Source organism: Calidris pugnax, unplaced genomic scaffold (genome assembly GCF_001431845.1).
Source record: "Calidris pugnax isolate Ruff unplaced genomic scaffold, ASM143184v1 scaffold25, whole genome shotgun sequence".
Taxonomy (NCBI): domain Eukaryota; kingdom Metazoa; phylum Chordata; class Aves; order Charadriiformes; family Scolopacidae; genus Calidris; species Calidris pugnax.
The window spans coordinates 7,248,523-7,269,269 of NW_015090805.1; the positions used below are offsets into that span (position 1 = coordinate 7,248,523).

The 20,747-nt window shown below is 39.6% G+C and overlaps 1 protein-coding gene across 1 annotated transcript; it reads left to right on the forward strand.

Moving 5' to 3' along the window:
• Positions 1-68: 68 nt before the first annotated feature.
• On the forward strand, positions 69-9,421 carry RCAN1 (regulator of calcineurin 1). The gene is made up of 4 exons (XM_014938235.1): positions 69-227; positions 2,325-2,498; positions 3,488-3,647; positions 6,657-9,421. Exons 1-4 carry the CDS (start codon positions 141-143, stop codon positions 6,818-6,820), a joined length of 585 nt encoding a protein of 194 aa, XP_014793721.1. The 5' UTR covers positions 69-140; the 3' UTR covers positions 6,821-9,421.
• The last annotated feature ends 11,326 nt before the right edge of the window (positions 9,422-20,747 follow it).

The window sequence follows — 20,747 nt, forward strand, 5'->3', positions numbered from 1 at the left end:
TTAAACCTTTCTTTTTTTTTTTTTTTTTTTTTGAGGGGCTGGACTTGTTTCCCTTATAAACGCTGCCTGCAGGACCAACGGCTTCCTTAAAAGTCATTGGTGTCTGAGGAACAGCAAGTATCGCTTTGGCAAGGCACAGAATGCATTTTAGAAATTTTAACTACAGTTTTAGTTCCCTGATTGCCTGTGTGGCAGATAGCGATGTCTTCAATCAAGCAGAAACAAGGGTATGCTTTATCTTTTGTGTTGTATTCCGGTAGTTCACAGAGATAATAAAGTATGTAGGTGCTGTTTCAAATTGTTTAAAGTATGAATGCCTTGATAGCTTTTTGACTTCTAAGAAAATGTCAATTTGATGTAAGGGTCTTGGGTCTTAAAAGTCTGCAACAGTATGCTCTGATATGAATGACTGACTCTGGAAATCATTAGATCTTAAGCTATGTGTTTTTGAAAATGATCAGAAGTTTACCTCCAGACTTCCTTGACTGTCTGTATAGTGTATTCTTCACTTGCATATGTGTTTTTGGCAAATATTTTGATTATAAGTTTGGTAGTAAGTGTTACATAATTTATAGTACACTTTATACTTTTTGTGGGATTTTTTGGCTGGCACTGTAGTTAAGAGCATAATGTTAAAACTTTAAGAAGTCCTCTCGGATTTATATTTAACTGATTAGAATTAATATAATGTAAATAATCCAGTCCTGATACAGTGAATTGTTAACTGCTAAGATACCTTAAGGACAAAAATAACATTTTGTTTTGTGTGGTATTGATAGCATGACACGACCTTTATAATCACACATTTTTTAAAAGCTCTCTGTATTTTGCACAAATCTTGCAGATACTCTCCAAGTTTAAATGTTGAATGTGACCTTCAAATGCATTTAGCATGGATTTGGCTTACTTTTCATGATTGCATCCAGCTCTCTCTGGAGTACAGGAGGCTAACAAATAAGGGCTTTGTGTGCGGAGGGTCCTGGTCTTGTTTCAGAGCTCACTTTGAAGAAGCTCAGCAAGAAGCAGGACAGCTCTGATTTTTAAAATGGTTTTGAAATATAGTGGCTGTATACACAACCATGGCAAGTTTGTGAGGCAAAGCTTTTCAGAAAGGACAATGAAAATTTGAAGTACTCGCTGCCACCTTGTGTAATTTTTGTTGCTTCCGCCCCTCTCCCCCCAATTCAAAATGTAGCAGTAAAAAAAAAAGAGAATGTGATTTTACATACTTGTTTGGTTTGGCTCTGTATTGAACTTCAGATATTTTATCTTCATAAAAGCTTACTAGAAATCTGAATGCTTGATCTGTTGCCTTCACTGAAATAAGGCTTGTGACTGGTTACTGTGTTCTCAATGCAAGCCCAAAACACTTTGCAAGAGCGTGGCAGCTTCAGAACCTCCTGCTTCTTTCTTCACCTTTGGTCTCGCATCCTGAAGTAATCAGGACATCATACAAATGATATGAAAAATAGACAAGTCAGGTTTGCATAGATGCCTTAGGAGCACAACCCGAAATGCAAACTGGAAATAGGCAGCTGTTGCTAAAGGTGTTTAGTCTTGTCATGCAGACAGGACAGCAAAGTAACTCAACTGCAGATGTATAAAGGTATGAAGTTTTGGTCCAGTTCCTACTCTTACCACACAGTCAAAACAGAAAGTGTGTCAAAGGCTCTTCAGGAGCTGTATGGCTAGTACTTCTGATTTTTTAGGAAAAATAGTGGGAACTTTTTGAGAATTTGGATCCAGAAATAGAAGAGGCTATTAAACTAGAGTTCAGTAATAATATATTCATTTTCCAAAATGAAAGTAGCATCTATTAAAACAGGAGATGTTAATGAACCTTATTGTGCATGCTGAGTCACTGAAGAAAATTACATTTAGCTTGCAAATATGCTTTTTTAAATTTTTCTCTATTAAAACTGTTGCGTTGGCTTCCTTGAAGACTGCACACTTGAACAAAGGCATGTTTGGCAGACTTTTTTCAGGGCCTTTGGATATTACTTTTATAAGACAAGCATTTCTCTTCAATATCTTACCAATACTAGTGTTTCTATTATGTCACTAAATTGGAGTATCTTGCCTAATGCTCATTAATGATAACCAATTTTTCAATAAGGAAGAAAAAGGCTGCTGGGGGAAAACAGGGGATAGGTTAGAGCAATTCATTATAAAAAGAGAGAAGAAACCTAAATCTAAGCTGTTATATCAATATTCAAGAGTGGTGGTATGCCCCTACTAGTGACTGTCATTTATTTCTGTATTTGTCTTTAGAGAAAATGTAGTGTGTTACATATTCACTTTCTTCTCTGGTCCTTTCTTTTCAGGCCAAATTTGAATCGCTGTTTAGAACATACGACAGAGATATCACCTTTCAGTATTTTAAGAGCTTCAAAAGAGTACGAATAAATTTCAGTAACCCTTTATCTGCAGCAGATGCAAGAATCCAGTTGCACAAGACAGAGTTCCTTGGAAAGGAAATAAAACTGTATTTTGCTCAGGTAAGTTTTTTTGTGATTATCCTTTCAAGGTACTAAAGCATAACTTACTCATTATAAGCTTCCAGAGATCTTCAATTCTGCTAATAAACACTGTTAATTTTTTCAGTTTGATTAGAGAATTACAAGTTGTTCCAAAGCTACAAGTATTTGAAGGCTGTTGCATATTTTGCATTTATGTTTCCCTCTGTATTGTTTTGATAACCTTGGGGAAAGGGAGTAGATGATAGTAATCAGCACAAAGATCAAGTTTAATGGGATGGGGGAAGTCAGTGTGCTCTGCCAACAGTACACCCGCGTGCTGAAGTAGTATCTGAGGGAATCTAAAGTGTAGAGCTCCACGTTCAGGACTCTACCTGATAATTCTGCTCTCACGGCTGCAAATTGTTTGTTTAGCACCTGTTTGTAGTTGGTGACCACCATCAGTGCAGCTCCATAGCTGGCTAGCATCTGCTGCTAAAGATGTGAAACTCTCACGTTCTGATAATCTGGGTGCTTTGTGGTAGCTGCTGTGTATTTTCCTCCATAAATTTAATGGGAAAATTAATCTATGTGTGTCTGTTTCAGATGTCCCTAGGGACAGTCCTGAAGGAGCCAGTTTATTTATATACCTTCTAGAATTCTCACCACTCTCACTTGTGGTAATGAGTTTCAACACCATTTGTCATTAGGCCTTAAAGCCCATATCCAGCTTCCTCCTACCTCAGTATTTTAAGGACAGATATTTTCTGGTGAAATTTTTGTAAAACTCCATAATGAGAAGATGCGGATGTGCATACTTCATTGCATGTTTCATCAGAGTTAATGAATGTGGTGGCTTGTCTGTATTTTGTATACTGGGTCTTTCATATAGCTCTCTTTAATAATGTAGTTACATGCTGCCACCTTGAGTGCTTGTTACAGCATAACATCTATCCAAACCTTAAAATTCCTCATGAATGGTGGATTCATGGATAATAGTGAAACAGCATTGGCTTTTATGCTTTTTTCAGACATTGCACATTGGAAGCTCACACTTGGCACCACCAAATCCAGACAAACAGTTTTTGATTTCACCTCCTGCCTCTCCGCCTGTTGATTGGAAGCAAGTAGAAGATGCTACTCCAGTCATTAACTATGACCTTTTATATGCTATCTCCAAGTTAGGACCAGGTAAGAAGGAGTAGAAACGGTAGTATTTAGGTTGAGTAAAACGCCTTTTAAGTTTTCTGAATTTCTAGAACTTTTCCAGTGAATTACCATCTATGAATTAAATTTGCAATATCAGAAAAAGTATTCATAAATGGTAGTTTCTTACACACATGGTAATTCCACAGGGTCACTCGGAGGGTCCAGACCTCCACAATATGATCTTTTTTGTGATTTGCAGAGATCATGAATGGCGCTTCAATAATATATTAGCTTGTTCATCAGAATTTTCAAGAAGCAGTTTCCTGAAAGCGAAGAGGCAGTTGTGTAGTTAAAATGCTCTTGAAGGGACAGGAAAGTCCTGTTTCAGACAATTAACCAGTTGACAGCTGTGTAGCTCTAGAATTACCTCTACATCTGAGAGAGCAGTATGCGTAGGAGGGAAACTATTGGTATCAACCTAATTTTCTTTTCGAGTTAGGAGGGAGAAGTTTCTGCCACTCCTTGGTCCTTGTAATTTTCATCTGCTGCAATTTATTCATTAACTGGAAACTTTGAGATAGCTTCACCCTGGAAAGGGAAAAAAGTTTATATCAGGTTCCTCTTCTTTTTTTCCCCACTGTCCAAGCTAAAGGAGATACTAAGAACCTACACTTACCCCTTATTTCTAGTGCTTTCCTATAAGTTGCTTGTTATTTCAGCTAACCACAGTGTAGACTGTTTATAGGTCTAATTATTAAAAGTAGATGGCATCACAAATAGCATGTAGAACTATTTCTCCTGTTTCTGTTTTTAACCAGATACTACTTTCAGAAATAAATGTAAAGTTCCACTAAACCAAACTCTTATTTTAATCATGGTTCCACTTTCCAGTGGTTAATGATCACATCCCTTGACATCATTTTATACCTCAGTTACGACAACCTTCTTAATAAGAATTGGTGCAAATTATATTTCACAAAATCTACAACTCTGATTTAACTTGTTTGCAACTGTACTATTAAGTTTAGGGGAGAGAAAAAATGGCCTCATTTAGTAGCAGTATCAACAAGAATAAAAACTGCAGTCTGAATCATTTTACTGCAGCATTTTTATTTACTTGCTTACCTCCCAATTTAGGGAACACGTCTAACTATGTCAGTAGTAAGGGGCGGAGAAGAGGGTAGGGCAGAACTGTTAGCTCCTATGCATCAGCCTTTTATGTAATAGTTTATGGTTGACTGCATGCTGGGGATATCCAGAGATTCTAGCAAAAGTAATGTGCATCTCACAAATGACTAGGGAATTCTTCTTACCCATGCAAATTCAGCCCTTGGCACTTTGTGAAGGGACAAAAATTATGCTTATGCTAGCATAAGATTTCGGGTAGATTATTGCCATTTTTTAATAAATACTGTCTTTTAAATGGTATGTGAATTATAATGGCAAGAACAATTTATAGGAAAGGTATTAGAAGTAGAAGTATAAAATGCTGCCATAAATCATTTGTTTCGCCAGAAATATGTAAGCTAGGCAGATGAGCCTGCATGCAGGTCTTTAAAACTGTCCATCAAGAATACTGCTGACATACTATATATTTTTATCAAAGATTTTATTTTCCTGAAACCAGTTTTTGAAACAGAAGTCCCGTAAGACTGTGCTTGTCAGAATAAAAGTTATTGTTAATTAAAAGCATGGAATAAATAAATAAATAACACTACAGCTTACTGATTTTTATGAAAATTCAGACCTTGCTTCATGGGTGCTTCTTTCTTTACTACAAGCTTTCCCTTTAAGGTTTAGTAATACCAAAAAGAAACCTGTAGTTCTTAAAATAAATACTTAAGGGCTTAGTAAGCAGTAAAAGTTGGTCTTTTTTCCCCTGAAAGTTCTGTTATTGAGATGCCCTGCAGTAAGCTTGCTGGCAGATCTGTGATCCCTTTTCCTGTGAGATTTTTCATATATATATAGTGAATGTTGAGCCCTATAAAGCTCTGCCTCTTTCTTGACTCTGATGTTCATTGGAACATGGAGTTAATGACAAGCAGGGGTTACCCTATAGCACAATGGCTCGTGTATTTCTGAAGAACTGGAGGCGAGAGCCTTTTCCTCTCTGGAACTGCTCTTTGTGCCAGTTCCCCTTCCTGAAGTTCTTGGGGAAACAGAGTAGAGACCAGTTCAAAGTCTTGGCACCCTAGAGTGTGCTGCTTCCCACTGGTGTTAGCACTTTTGAACAGCTGATGGGCAGATCACTGTAGTGGTCTCAATGGAGACTGTACCTGTTACCTCTTAGTGGAGAGAACAAAGAAAGAAAAAACATTAAGGGGAGCTGATCAGGGAAGTGGTGAAAAGAAATGCTTTGCTTTTTCTTTGAGCTAATGTAAGATTAAAATTATTTAACACCTGATTAGATTTAAAGTGATCTTTATATTATGGAATAAACATATTTCATATCAGTGATCAATAAAATTTGTGTCATAGCACTTCTGGGCACTGGTTGTGTTATATCTGAGTGTTTCACATTATATATGTATGAAGCTTGCTGTCTAGCTCTGCTGCACCCCAGAATGTTAGAGCAAGCACCTGTGTGGGGTACAAAGAACTGCATCCAGCTTTCTTAATGCTGAAAACTTTTGGGGGGAAGAAGGATCCTGTGGTTTTACTGTCATTCAGGAAAACAAAGTCTACCTGAATATGGTGCAGCAGATGAGTAATCTTGTACACTTTAAAATGACAAAAACCCACCAACAAGACTTATGACTGCTCATGTAGAATGCTTGCCTTAATTGCCTAGGCTAATCTGTGTAAACTTGCTTTTAAGAGAGGAGCTGAGCTATGTTGCTTTGAAAACAGAACCTAAATACTTCTGGGTGGTAGATGTGACCATTAGTGATGCACCTGCCTGCACCATCTAATGCGTTGTGGCATCAGGCTTTTGTCATCAGTGTATTACTTACACATTTTTATAAATTCCTTTCTTTTTAATAATTTCTTTCACACTTTTCTACAGAATGGATCCTTTTTAACCACTTTTGCTAATATTTTAACTTGCAGGAGAAAAGTATGAGCTACATGCTGCAACTGACACTACTCCTAGTGTTGTCGTCCACGTATGTGAGAGTGACCAGGAAGACGATGTGGAAGAAGAAACAAAGAAACCCAAACCAAAAATTATTCAGACGAGAAGGCCAGATTATACTCCTACCCATTTAAGTTGAACTGCTGTTGTTTTTCCAAGGGTTACAAGTAGACATATGCGAGGGAAACATTTACTGTGGAAACAGCAGATCACAAGTTTGGTGGCAACAGCAGCAGTTACAGTAGGAGAAATTCCAATATAAGTTTGCTCAGAAAAAATATAGGAAGTTTCATCCTTATTTTTTTGATGCTGCGGGTTGATGGATGTCGTGAGCGTATTCCCAGATCACTGGGAACAAAAGATAGGCAGAAGAAGACATTTTGAGACATAACAGGATAAACTAGGTTTATTTTTTGGGGGTACTGTAGGCTGTTCCATTTTAAAGCAACTGGGGGAAGCTTTCTTTGTTCTGACTCACATAAATCCTCAAACTAATAGGCTAGTCATTGTGTGGAGTACATAGCGATAACAGAGGTGGTTTTAAAGATTGAAATACGGGAATTGTAAACCTTTTTCTTATAATAGATTTTGTGCATGTGTATTCTTGGTCTTCTAAAGTAACTTTGCGTTATTTTCTATAGTTTCTCACATGTTTCTGGAATTCTGGGAAATTGTTTAAAGTATTTATTATCTCAGCATCCCGGACTTACTACTAGATGTGTATATACGTATATATTTATATTTGTTTTTATTGGCACTCATTTTCCAACAGGCATACAATTTCTTCAGCACCTTATTTTGGTGCTATGTAATTTGTGCTTTTAAAATTTAAACCTTTTAAATGCCTATATAGGGTTTTATCTGGCAAAGTAATGGAAAAATGTGCAATAGGAAAGTTGTTTAAATAAGTTGATTTTAAATTATTTAAGTTTTTAAATAATTTATATCTTCAATAACATTTGTTTGGTAGCTTTTTGACTTTCTCATTTGGAAAAAAAAGTACTCTTAAATGTATAAATAAAGCTAATGTTGCATATTCACAACAATGTAATTTTTCAGTGAAAAAAAAAAGGTAATGGAGAGACATTAACTTTACTCAGTATGTGAATCTGCATTGTTGTAAGCAAAGTTTTAACAGTGATAGAAAAATTGCACACAGTGTGTAGAACAGCAAAGAGAGATGGAGTGCCTTTTCCTCGTTCATTCCCGATGTGAACTGTTCTACAAGCTGCACACTTGTATCTTTTTCTACTGGCTTTGTATGTCCATAAATATAAACTTTCTTAGCTTTGCATCCAAAATAAGCTGGTATTAGAGATGCTTAATGCCAAGTAATGATGCATACTTAAGTAATGGGTATGTGGGGGAAAAGCTTTAGGGGTTTTTATATGTTAGTGTTTAAAGGCAGTAGTTCATGACATACAAGTTTAGAGGAAAAAAGATGGCAGAAGTGTATTTTATTACTTGTTTTTTAAAATTGAGATCCTCACTTTGAAATAGGCTTCAGTATTTTTTTTAAGAGATAGTAACTCATATCTGTGGGAAAATATCACTTACAGTTTTAGAAAGGAGATGTTTGAATCTTCTCAACGTGTTTTTAGACATCAAAGCATGGTTCTCTGTTGGTTTGCTTTTGCCACAGTTGGTTTGAGAGTAAGTTTTGTAGCTGGAGTTAATATAAAGAAATCCATTCTGTGCCATTTGAAGCAAACATTGACCTGAATACCCAGGTTCACACCATGTTTTTAAAATAAATAATATATATTTTAAAACGTAAGATGTATAATGAAGCCATTCCAAACTGTGATGCAGTGTAAATGTGGTGTTGTTGAAGGCCTGTCATTATACTAGGCAAAATAGAAATTGATATCCTGTGACTACCAAGAGCAGGAATATATTGAACTTGAGTAATACTTGCAGTTTTGATTGGTATGCCCTGTAAACCGAAATAAACATTGTTACTTGGTGTCTGTGTTGGACCTAACTCAAGTGGCACTCTCCATGTTAACAGTGTTAAGAAGAGCTAATGCCATGTATTGCTGGAGCCATGTTTTATGGACATGGGGATACATAAGGTTATTTTGTTACTAAAGTATAACAGTCAGCTGGATACATGTACTGCTTATTAACACACACAATAAATAAAATGGAGAGAAACTTTGTAGGTTGGCCACAACTGCCTTGAAGCCTTTCCAAGATTTTTTCCGTGTTTCACAAATTACTGCTGGACTGACTTAATTCAATTTAAAATTGTTGGAATAATTCCTGTTCTGTCCTTTTTCAATCTTTCCATGACTACCAATTAAAGCATTAGTTTTGCATTAGAAACCCAGGTAGTTGCTGTTGTGTTTCCTAGCAATCCTAAGAAAGCAGTGCTACCTTTCAATTAAAAAGAACAGAATGTTAAATACCATTATGGTTTTCATCATTTGAGTACACTGACATCTGCCTAATAAGGTGGGCACTAGAAACCATGGAAGTCTTGGGATGGTTACAGTGTGTTTCCCCTTCTGATGGTAATTGCAAACAAAGGTTGTCAGACAGTGACTTGCCTGTCTTTCTGGTTGTGTATCCTGGCTTGTGCCACCTTCTGTTATCGTCACTACAGTGTGCTGCTTGCTTTTTCTGTTTTTGTTTTTGTTTTTTTTAATATGTTCGAATGAATGCTTAGTTGGTATTTTATACAGTTGTATAGTATGGGGCATATTTAAATTAAAATATTTTGTTGTCTTCTTGTAAATGTCATGGTATTTATGCATGAAACTAGTTGAAGATTTTGCGCCGAAGTCTGAACTTTAAGATTCCAAACACTTCTGATTTGAAAAAGGTAAGAATATTGTCCCAGGTCACATATTTACCAACCATATGAATTTATTCAGGGAAAAGCTTTCCAGACTTCTGCTTAAGAGACTTGCATGATCTCAATGGAAGTATGAAAATCTTCTAATGAGTGAAATACAGTCCAGAATATTCAAATGAAAAACTGATTCTGTGCCTGCAGTTGATATTCCTCCTAATAAAGGTATCAACATTTTATTATTTTATAATAATCCCTGTGCATTCATAATATCCTTACCAATTTTCTTCTACAACATGAATAATTCTATTTTTAAAGCCTTTGGAATATGAAAATACATCAGCATTTAAATGGCTTTACCTAGTAACTGTAAGTCTTTCTGTTGCAAAACATGTTATGCAAAAATAGATTGAAGGCTTCGCTCTCGGTATAGATGGAAATCCTTTCACGGCAGAAAGGAGTTATTCGTATTAATGCTCATCATTCTTCTCTACTTAAGGCTGGGAAGTATTGATGTTTGTAAGAAATTGTTCTGTACACAGAAGTGGTTTGAAATAACAAAGCGCTGCTGCACGCAGGGCCATGCAGGGGAATTCCTGCATAGAGTAACAAGAATAACATGGTCCTTCAGTGATCTAACAAAGGATAGAAGGTGAAATAGCAATTCCAACTGGGCCATCCTGCTTTATGTAGAAGACCTCATTCCTCCTCTCTTTTTTTTTTTTTTTATTTTTGAAGTATAGCTCGTGTTTTATATTTTCCCTCTGCATAAGGGTAGTGTGCAAAATATCCATAAATCTGTAAGTGATCACGAGCATTGGTCGCTTTGCAAGACTTGTTGCCAGCTTAGAGATGCAGTTCCCATCACTGGATTATGCCTTTGTGCATGCATTACTATATTAAAGACCTTATTTGTTTCCAAGGTGAATTCAACAACATTCAAGACTAAAGTTTGTTCTTAATCAGGGGTTTGTTTTCCAGAGTAGCAACAAGTGTAGTAACTTTGATATTTGAAATACTGGATAAGTTTATTAGTTGTTCTTCTTGCATAGTCCAGACTTGTCAAGGGTGGGGAAGGAATCAACTCGAGCAACTCTCTCATAGCATTTTAACAGTTACAGCACAGGTTTTGCCCTAGGCATAGTCACCAGTTTATTCAAGTTTTGCTTTGTCACACTAGAAAGAATGTCTTGGGGAAGACAAGTTCTTTAACTCAAAATTGTTATTTTTATTTATAAAGTTTACTTGCTTGTTTTGGTATGTCCAGAACCTTCTTCCAATGCCAAACATAGAAAAGGATAGCAAGGGGTAACTCTTTACTCTAGGCATAGACTAAGTTCAGAAATTCAATTACTAGGTCCTGGGTTCAGTTGCCATGCTTCCTCTATCATCTTTTCTTTTATCCTGGCTTGCCCAACACGCTTTAGCAACGTTTTGCAGAAAATTACACCTGCTTAATGCTTTTAGTAATTCATGCTTGAATATCTAAAAAGAAGAAGAAAACAAAGCAGCTGATAACAACAAAGATAAAACATACCCCAAGATACTGTACGTTACAGTGAATAAAGCAAGACCACAAAGGTGGCTTGACTGATGAGTAGATGACAAGATGAATCTGGTAGGACTGGATTTATCTTCGCTGACAAAATTTCCATTGATAAAGCAGTGACTATCATACTTGAAACTGTTTGTCACTTGCCTGGTCTGTATTCATGTACCTAAAATTATAGCATCTCTGTCATCTTGGGTGCTTCCCCCGCGCCTTTTTTTTTTTTTTCAGTAACTGACAATTATTTTTTAGTGTGGTATATCCCACCTGAGTTATGAAAAGAAATAAAATGATGGGAGTTTAAGTATGAAAGGTTGAACAGGTGGAGGAAGAGACGGGCTTCAAATGGCACGTTGTCACTTCTGGGAGTCATGTCACCCATTCTGTTTTGTGCTTTCTGCCTCTCAAAGATCAGCTCAAAAAAGCTCCAGTTCTTCCTAGTGTTGCTTCCTGCTCTTACCGCTGCCCTTCTTCCACAAAATGTTATTCCAGGTTTCCAAAAAGACTGAGAATCTCTGAGGTTTACAAGCACTTCCTAGGTCATCTTTATGAAATCAGTTTTTCTGTTGCGCAAGGATAGGGGTAGCTCAGTGTCTGTGGCTCCAGAAGTTTGTTACGGGCTTTACAAGGGTTTTGCAAAGGTCTTGTCCACTGGCAGCACAGCACAGGTGGAGAGCAGATGGGAAAATTTTCAGTAGTCTTCAATCTGGTGCTGATCTCACTGCTAGATTTTGAGTCTGTCAGTAACGACTTCCATATTTTGAGAGATTATGTATTTATAGTTTGAGCTTGTTAGTCTCAACACTTTCCAAAGAATGTGAATTTGCTGGGGTGGGATTTTTTTTTTTTTTTTTTTGGTCCTTCTTCCTACATATTGGACTTCGTTGTGTACTAAGCAGGTCCTTTATCTCCTTAGCTTTTACTTCTGACTTTATTTGTGTGGGCCTGCCTACAGTTTAATTGTGTGCATGTTTCTTTGCCATCGAAGTTATGCCAGGAATTAATTTTATTTGCAGTTTCGTTACTACCACATCCTGCCTCAATGAAACCTCGAAGTGCAACCAAGAACTTTTCCTGCATTCACCTAATGTCCAAGGTGGTGTGTTGTTTATTAATCCGCATGAAATTGTATCTGACTTTCTGTTTGCTCTGTGTTGCATGTCTCCTACTGTCATTTGTAAGTGCTTACCCTTTATTTTGCTGGTGTAGGCTGTTGTACTGTGCTCTGACGCCGTGTGTCTGTAACTCTGGCCCAGCTGTAATTAATTCCCCATCTCATAGGGTGTGTTGTGATACCTTCGATATCTCTGTAGGTCTGGAAACGGGTCAGACTCATGAGCGTGATGCTGGCTGCTATCTACCAAACCTCTGGCAGCTTTGATGGTGCCTGTCCTACTCTGCTGCTTCCTGAGTCCAGTGAGAAGAAGCTTGTTCAGGCATAAACAAATGTGCAAAGAGCCCTGGAGTATTGACAGGAGTTCAGCTTGTATCTTCTTTAAATGTGTATCACCTATTAATTCCTTTTCAGCCTATGCTTGTTAGTTAGGATAGACTCATTGTATCTCCGAGTACTTGCATTTGATACTGAGGATTTCAGTGAGTAGCCACTGTTTTGCTCGCAGTTCTGTTGTTTGCAAATCCATTTTGTTCAGCTTCGTATCTGGAGCCTCACTACTTAAGTTAAAAGTTTTACAAAATAGGGCTTAATGAGGTACTGCAGAAATCTAGAGGAAGAGGTGGAAGATATATCTGTCTTTGAGTCCTTTTTTGCCACTGAGTGTTATGTCTTTTGACTATTTCAAGTTACTCCAATATCAAGCCTGTAAAAGTGCCAAAGAGGAAAAGCTCAATAGGTTCTTTAGGTGTCATTCAGGTAGACATTACTGTTATTTGATTAGGATTTCTTTTGTGGGAATGTGGTGTGCTTTTTGGGGTGCTGCTGGGTCTAGGCATGTTCTGGAGCTCCCCTTTGAGCTCCTGCCTTTGTGCATTTCAGTGGCTGGAAGTTTCTACTGGAAAGTTTATACTGGGAGTTCATACTTCTGCTGAAATCCTGTTGTTACTTTCCCCTCTCCCTTACGTCATGCACTTATGTCCCCTGATTCTTGTGATCTTTTCAACCTTTTCTGTAATAGTTCTTCTAAAGCTTTGAAATGCATCTTCCAAAATTTGTCAGGCTTTTAAACAGATTTTTGGTGAAGTCATCTTGGTGTCCTTTCCTTACAGTGTCTCCCTTGTCCAGAAAATTAAATAAAATAGTCTGACTTTCTCATAAAGTGTATCAAAAACTAAATAGATGATCAGCTCATAGCAAGTGGCCATTTTTTGTTACAATGTTAAGACTCTTTGGGTAACTTTCAAAGGAATTTAGCTTTTAAGCTTTATAGACTTTTATGCTTTTATTTTGTGATTCAGCGTACAAATGAAATTACATATGGTTTTCAGTGAGCTGCTATAATTTGTATCAGGCTGTTTTAGGAATCCAAAGAAGTTCTATAAACTAGAGATCTTTAATTAGGTTGTAGCTTGCAAGTCAGCTTTTGTTTGAGAAAACTACCAGAATTTTGACTTAAAAAAGCCTCAATGCTTAGTATACTAGAACTTGGTTTAAAAGAGTCAATACAAATGCTTTGGAAAATAAGGAAATAATCTTTTCTATTATCTAAAAAAGAGATCCTGAATCTTTTTTTGTTGTTTTTGTTTAATTTCTAAAATGCAGTGTTCTGGGTTGGTTCCCCCCCCCCCGCCCCTTTTCCCTCATTCCTCTCCTTTCCATTAACCAATTTTTGTGCTGCATGATTTGGAAAATTACTCAGTTCTCAACAGAATTGTGCATCTACTTTTTTTGTTGGGGTGGGGAGTAGGGAAGACTTGTGTGGTTAGAGCCTTAAAGTGTAACTAAATTGTTTAATTTCAGTAAATTGAAAGAGGTACGTGGAGGTGCCCATAGGTGGAGCTAAACATCAAGCAATGTCATTGCGTACTATTGGATAAAACTCAAAACTCAACCTCCAGCTAAGGCTCCCATCACAAGAGCAGATATTTAAAAGACATAATTTCACTACTCAATACGGAAGCATGGTATTCCTTGTCTCTGATCCCTTTGAATATAATTGATTTGAAACATATCTATGGTGTATAGGAAACCTTGAAGCAAAATAGGTTTTAAAGGTAATCATGAGCCGTTTTAGCAGTAAGTTGCAGTGTGACACACTGTGCTCTGCTTAATTCCGTGGATATCACTCATGAGGAAAAATTCACTTAAACAAAGTGTTTGAAACAGCCTGCTAAGAAATCTTCATTTTCAGGGCAGGTTAACTACTGGAAGATAGCTAGAAGTTAGTTTCACATCTCAACTTGTTAGAAGGCCACAGGGATGCAGTACAGGTTTTAAGGACTTTTGTTTCTGCTTGTGCTTTATAACCTCTAAAAAAACACAGAATGTGTGCCAAATATTTCATGGCAAAGGTTGCTTCCAATACGTGAGTAGCTTTGTGCGTATCTGGGTATCCCTGTATGCAGGTACCCGTGTGTACTCTAACATGGGGTTAATCCAAATGATAAAGCATTTTGTACCTGGGCTGTTTATGCTGGGAGGTAGCAGTTCAGTGGAGAGAAGGGGTTTTTTTTGTCACTGAAAAGAAGTCGTCACTGCGATGCTCACGTAGCAGGAAAAGCAAGTTATAAAAGGCTGGCCATGGTGGTTAATGCTTGTAATTTTGCAGGTGCCTCTATATCATACCTTTTCAAGCTGGTGTTACTCTAACTCTCATATTTAAGCACACCAACTCAAAGGAAGTGTTACCAGCAGTGAAGCTACCTGTTAGAAGTGGGGTATGATTTTATGCCAGAGGATAGAAATGATCTGGGATGTAGTTCTGCTTGCATCACGTTATCAGTTGCTCTACCAGCTGCCCTGGCCTCGCTTTGTGCCACATAAAAGGGAGTAAAAATTGCTCACGTTACATAGCCATTAGACATGTTTAAAGTATTATGAGAAGAATTCCAGTCTATTTTTGTCAACTTTTCTTCTTAAACCTGTTTGCTTTAAAGGGGCACACAGTGAAACCTGGCTGGTTACAAATGTGAAAGGTGAGGTTCAGATGCACAGCTCTTTGTGGCTGCTGTATAAGGTGATGCTAATTCACAGGGTGTATTTGACTTAGGTGAGTTCATCCAAAAGCATTTCTTACTGTCAGGCTAATACAAAGAGGCCTTTAACAGCAGCGGGGAATTTTTTTTTGCCTTTTCCAGGATTGGAGCTGGACCGTTTTGGGTTGAGCCTTTGTTATGATAAGTAATGATTAATTTATTGATCTTATTTGAGGTGGGGAAATATATGACCTGGCATAAAAAGCAGTTGCACGGCCCGTCGTACCTCTTGTTTTCCACTCTTAATCATTTGCCTCTTCTGTAAAATGAAGTTGAATCACACTGGCCTGGCGTGGCTTGAAGCAGAGAGCGCTGAGGCACTTGTTATACTTAGCAGTGACTGAAATAGTTGATGTGCTGAAGCACTTCTGTGTATCAGGCCGGGGGGACTCAGCCCTGATTTGGTAGATCCCTGCTCAGCAAGGACAAATAAATGGGCAGTCAGCTGGCACTTTACCAGGGCAAATGCGTGGAGGGTTTTGTGTGCATTTCTTTCTCTAGAAAGCATCCGATCTTTCACTCTTTGTTAGTATCTTCTCAATGTCCCTCTGGTATTTTATGTCCCGTTCAAATGTTTCTAAAAATGCCATTTCTGATCTCTTGAGAATTGCAGAAACAGCCAGCCAGTCAACAATAAAGGCTGCAAGGAAATTTCTGTTCAGCCGAGTAATTTTTTAAACTGGTATTTTAGAGGCTTTGTGTGTACTCTTTACCTTGTTCAAAGAGGGGAGAGTATGCAAAGAGAACACACATGCTAACACAGCTCTTGCGAGGGGGAATTGGAGTATCTTCCTTGTTCTGATGCTGAAGGTCAAAACTATTGCATGTCATAACATGCAGTGTTCTGGCTGAAGGCAAATGGAATAGTTTGTGATGAAGGACACCTGGAAGGACTTCTACTTCTTGTAAATGGAAAAAAAAAAAAAAAAAAAATTCAGGGGAAAAGTCTTGCCTGTAATTGGTTTTCCAGTCTGTGTAAGGTGGCTCTGTCTGAAAGGAGGTAGCTGCCGAAGCTGTCTTAAAATAAGCTCCTCAGATAGACTGGAGTGATTGTAAAAATTGAAAGGATCAGGCTTGTATTTCGTCAGCCATGCACAGGATTTTATTCACAGAGATGGAAAAGGCTTTCAAGAAGAGGTTTTTGATGCTCAAGTCCATTGCTCCAGATATGGGGGTTTTTTCATGAAATTTCCTGTGTTGAGACTTCAAGGAAGAGCAAGTGGCAGTCAGAGAGAGGGAAGAGAAGGAGCGTGATGTGATGGAAAAGGTGGTCAGAGGCAGAGAGAGGACAGAAGGAAATCCTAGGAGCAGGTGACCTGATTTGGAATTAAGAAACAGGGAAGAAACGTGAACACAGAGCAACTGTCAGTGTCTTTTGCTGGTTTGTTGCTGTACTTGAGATGGTTGTATGATCTGTGACCCCATCCATGACTAGATCCAAGCGATTTCAAGAACTGCAAGGCAGGTGTGTGGGGAAAGGGGGTGAGCACATCAGGTGCACTGTCCCTCCATCGAGTCTGTGGTTCCTGGATGAGAACATGGTCTTACCACTCCACTCCTGGGACTCTGCCACCATCATTTCCCCTGTCTGGGCTAGTCAGTGGGGTGGCCAAGTGTCAAGCATCTCAGGTCACGCACTGGCATCTGTCACTCACTACTGCCTGTGTCCTAACCGGGATGACCACCAGCAACTGTAGTTGTTGTTCTTGGTCACGAGAGGGTCACCTCACAGCTTGGAGTGTGATGCAGCTCGGTGCTTGCACTGGCTCCTTGGCTTGTGCCAGGTCTGCGTTAGGAAAAGGAGAGACAAAGGATTCCTGAGGCTGAGATGAGGAGTCCAGGTGTAAGAAAGAACCAAAACAGGAGGAGTTTGACATGGACATTGGAGCAAGCTCAGCTCAGACTTCCTCTGCCACCATTCCTCAGTGCCCCCACATATGTCTCCTTACGGTGGACACAGCTGTCCTCCAGGTCCTTTGTACCCACTGGCAATACTATTGCTATAGGGGACAATCACACTGATCCTCTTCGTAATAGTAGCTCTGATCCAGCAGCTGGACCTGGGCCCCTGGCACATCACCTTCCTCTCCCAAAACACATGTTCCACATCACCAGGTTCTTCATGCAGCACGAGGTAGCTCTCAACTCCCTTCCCTTCTCCTAATTTTTGAGGCTCATAGGGAGTAAACTACTTTCTTATGCTCCAGTTGCACATCTGTATTTCACTGACCTTCCTTCACCACTTTAACCACATGGAGAGGTCTAATGACCTTACCCGTCCTGGTGCTGCTGACCAGAATATCTGTCTTTCAAGGTTCAGCCAAGCACAACTGTGGTATTATTTTTAAAAGTATGAGCGAATATAATTTCTTAGATTATTTTTGAAGCTAAGGATTTATGCTTTAAGGAGAAAACGCAATTCAGTCTAAAAGCAGGTATTCATACACTCATGTTCTTTACTATAGACCTGAGCTCATCATCTGAAGGACCAGTGTTGCTGCACAATAAGGAAGTCCACTTAGACACAGTGTATTCACAATAAGCAGGGAAAAGCTAATCTAATTATACTGGAGGACGAGTAGTGTGAGTGAAGACTTTTACTGCCTTAGATCTCTCAAGGAAAAGCAGCACGAAAAACTTCAGGCTCATGAAAATAATGCAGTTTATGCTGTGGGAAATCTTCAAGAAGGCACAGGGGGCTGTTGTACCTGACACTAAAGTCTCAAACTCATTTGGGTGAGTCACAGCTAGGTATTCAGTTTGAAGTCTCAGACCAAACAATTTATTTTTAAAAAATATTAAAAAAAAATACTAACAAAAGCCCCAAGAAATTTGATGTGTAACCATGAGTTTCCTAGGTATCTTCAGCTCTGAATACTCTCTCCTTCCAGGGCACCTTTATAGAATGGAAACTTTGACACAAGCTTAATTATAGGCTGATGCTGCCATACTAAAGGTAGGTCAAAAAGCTTCCCGAGCACAGTACGGTGTTCCAGCACGTAATCGTTGAGGAGCAGTTCTAATGGCAACTGCTGATTAAGGAGAGTGGTTTAGCAGTCAAAATTTTTACATGAGATTAAAAAGAAGGTGCAGTACATTATGCTGTTAATCTCTCTGCCAAATTGTATTGTGTGGGAGAGACATTTAGCAGGAACTTTCCATGCTTTGTCAGCCTGTGGAACCAGCCGGAGATGGAACCAACACCATTTTGGGAGAGTGTTGTGCTGGTTGGTAGTGGTACCCAACCTTTCTTCTCCATAGAGCGTGGCAACGAGTTCACTCATCCACGTGTCCTGGAACTTCCTTCTGATCCCAAAGGTTTACTGCTCTGTACTTGATCTCTCTGCCTTTACCTCCTTTATACATCCAACACATTGCCAGAGCCATGTTGGGACTCATTTTACACATAGCCCAGTTTCCATATCAGAGAGTGTCAATATGGAAGCAAGGTGTTGCTGTGTGGTTTTAGGGGTATGTTGCTCATCAGATATCAGGGTTGCTGAAGGCTGTGGCAAATGTGTGGGCTGTGAGGAGGGAAGAAGAACTGCTTGGGTTAAAAGATACATTTAATTGTTGCTCACCAAAGTTCATGGTGACACATGTGCTTTGCAAACATCAGACTCCAGAAGGTCTCTGTCTCAAGCAACTTTGAGCTACAGTGTAAGCAAAGAGGACCAGACACCCAGGTGTGTGAGAGAAGACACTGAGGGGGCCAGAAAGAAGTAGTCGTTGGGCGTGAGCGAGGTGTCAATAGAAACAGCCCCAGTTTACGGCTTGGCTCTAAGCTCCCTGGAGTGGAGGCAGCTCTCAGAGGTATTTAAGAGAACACTTGAAAAATGAAGTCCTACTGGAAATCAATTTCTTCAAGCCCTGGGGCAGATGAGAATTGATGTAAATTCTGGGAAGTTATGCCACCTCTGCAGGCTGGGTGGCACAAGGCGGTGGTGAGCGGTAAGAGGGAGGGCGCAGGCAGCCGATGCAGCGATGCCATTTCCTTGGCAGGAGGTGCCTTCTCTTGGCCAGCTGAGTCACCCCGCGTTGCTTCTGCGTCTGCAGAGATGCTGGCTGCTGGCAGAGAAGGAACCACACTGAAGAGACACATTTGTTCTGCTGCTCACAGGGCAACTCGTTACAACCCGGGGACTTGCTGGCGGAGCTGTCACCTATTGCCCAGGGTGAGTGGGAAGTGAGAAGGTTGCCATCTTGCTACTGGTAGTCCATCTGAACAGCAGCACGGTCCCCAGTCGTCATGAAAACAAGTGCTTCCAGGCTGGGTGGTTCTGCAATGTCAGCTGAGGATCTGGAAATGGCAGACTTCTGCCCATGACACCACAGCTTGGCTGGCTACGAGGCTGCCTGCTATCTGCAGATGCTAGCTATTTTGCTTCCAAACGTCTCAATTTCCCCGTGCTCCGCTTGATTACATGCTGCCAGATGGTGCAGCAAATTCTGCACCAACTCCACAAACAAATTCCACAAAGAGGGCTTCAGACAGAAACCACGTGGAGAGCTTGCACTGCAGGTAATCGTGACGTCTCTCCAGGTACATGAGACTTCCATGAGAAGATGATAAATAGCCAGATGCAGGAGAGATGTCTGCTAATGCCTCTGAGGGCAAAGGAATAAAGAGGCCTTTACTTTATCAGAGACCAGAAGATCACTGGTAAGAGGGAGGGTGCAAGCTCCCAGTGGAGCTGGGAAGCAAAAGGAGGGAGGGAAACAGATACCAGAAACATCCTGCTTTCCAGGAACGCTACTGCCAGTTTATAGGGTTTCTTTTGGAGCACCAAAATAACCCAACTGTAGAGTGGGTAATTCATAAAAAAGCAAGTTTCCTTCGTCCTTCTGCTTGTCGAGCAACTGGTTTGAAGATGTCTATTACAGGTAAAAATGATACATTGCAGTGATGAAGCTTTTAAAGTGCTTTTAAAGCACTTTGGTAGAAAGTGTAGGGTGACTTCTTGATGTGTGTACAAGGTCTATTCACAGAGGTCCTAATTCTTTTCAAGCGCTGTGTCCCAGTCTGTCCAACCCGGCAGTATTTCTAGGTATTACCAGAGGCCCATAAACAAATCAGAAAACAGACTGCACTAAACACCTGAGCTCCTCTGCAGTTGAATCGTGTCCACACTAGCCGTCTTGGTGCCACAATGAGCTGGCTTCATCTTTGGCCAGCCTTTTGCATTTGGGTGAAGTCCAAACCTGCGAGCGTGTGAGCATCCAGCCCCTTGTGATCATTTACTTTATCAACAAATCAGACACCCATGTTGTGTGTCCTAAAACGGGCGTCAAAGCTCTACGTGGTGTGGCAGATGGCTCCTCAAGCACAAACAGCTGCTCACAAATTCTCTTTTTCCATTCTCTCCTAAGTAAGCACATAACTTTCCCCTTGGGGAGGTGGGAGGGAGGGAGGGGCAGAGTCTGTACGTTTTGCCAGGTGCCTGGCAGGTTCAGATTCCCCAGCTAGCACTTTTAACCCAGCAGGCATCAAGCTCTTACAACTAGAAGCCACACTCACAGCTGCTGACAAAAGTTTTTTTCTGGTAGTGAAAGCTGCACTGAACTGCT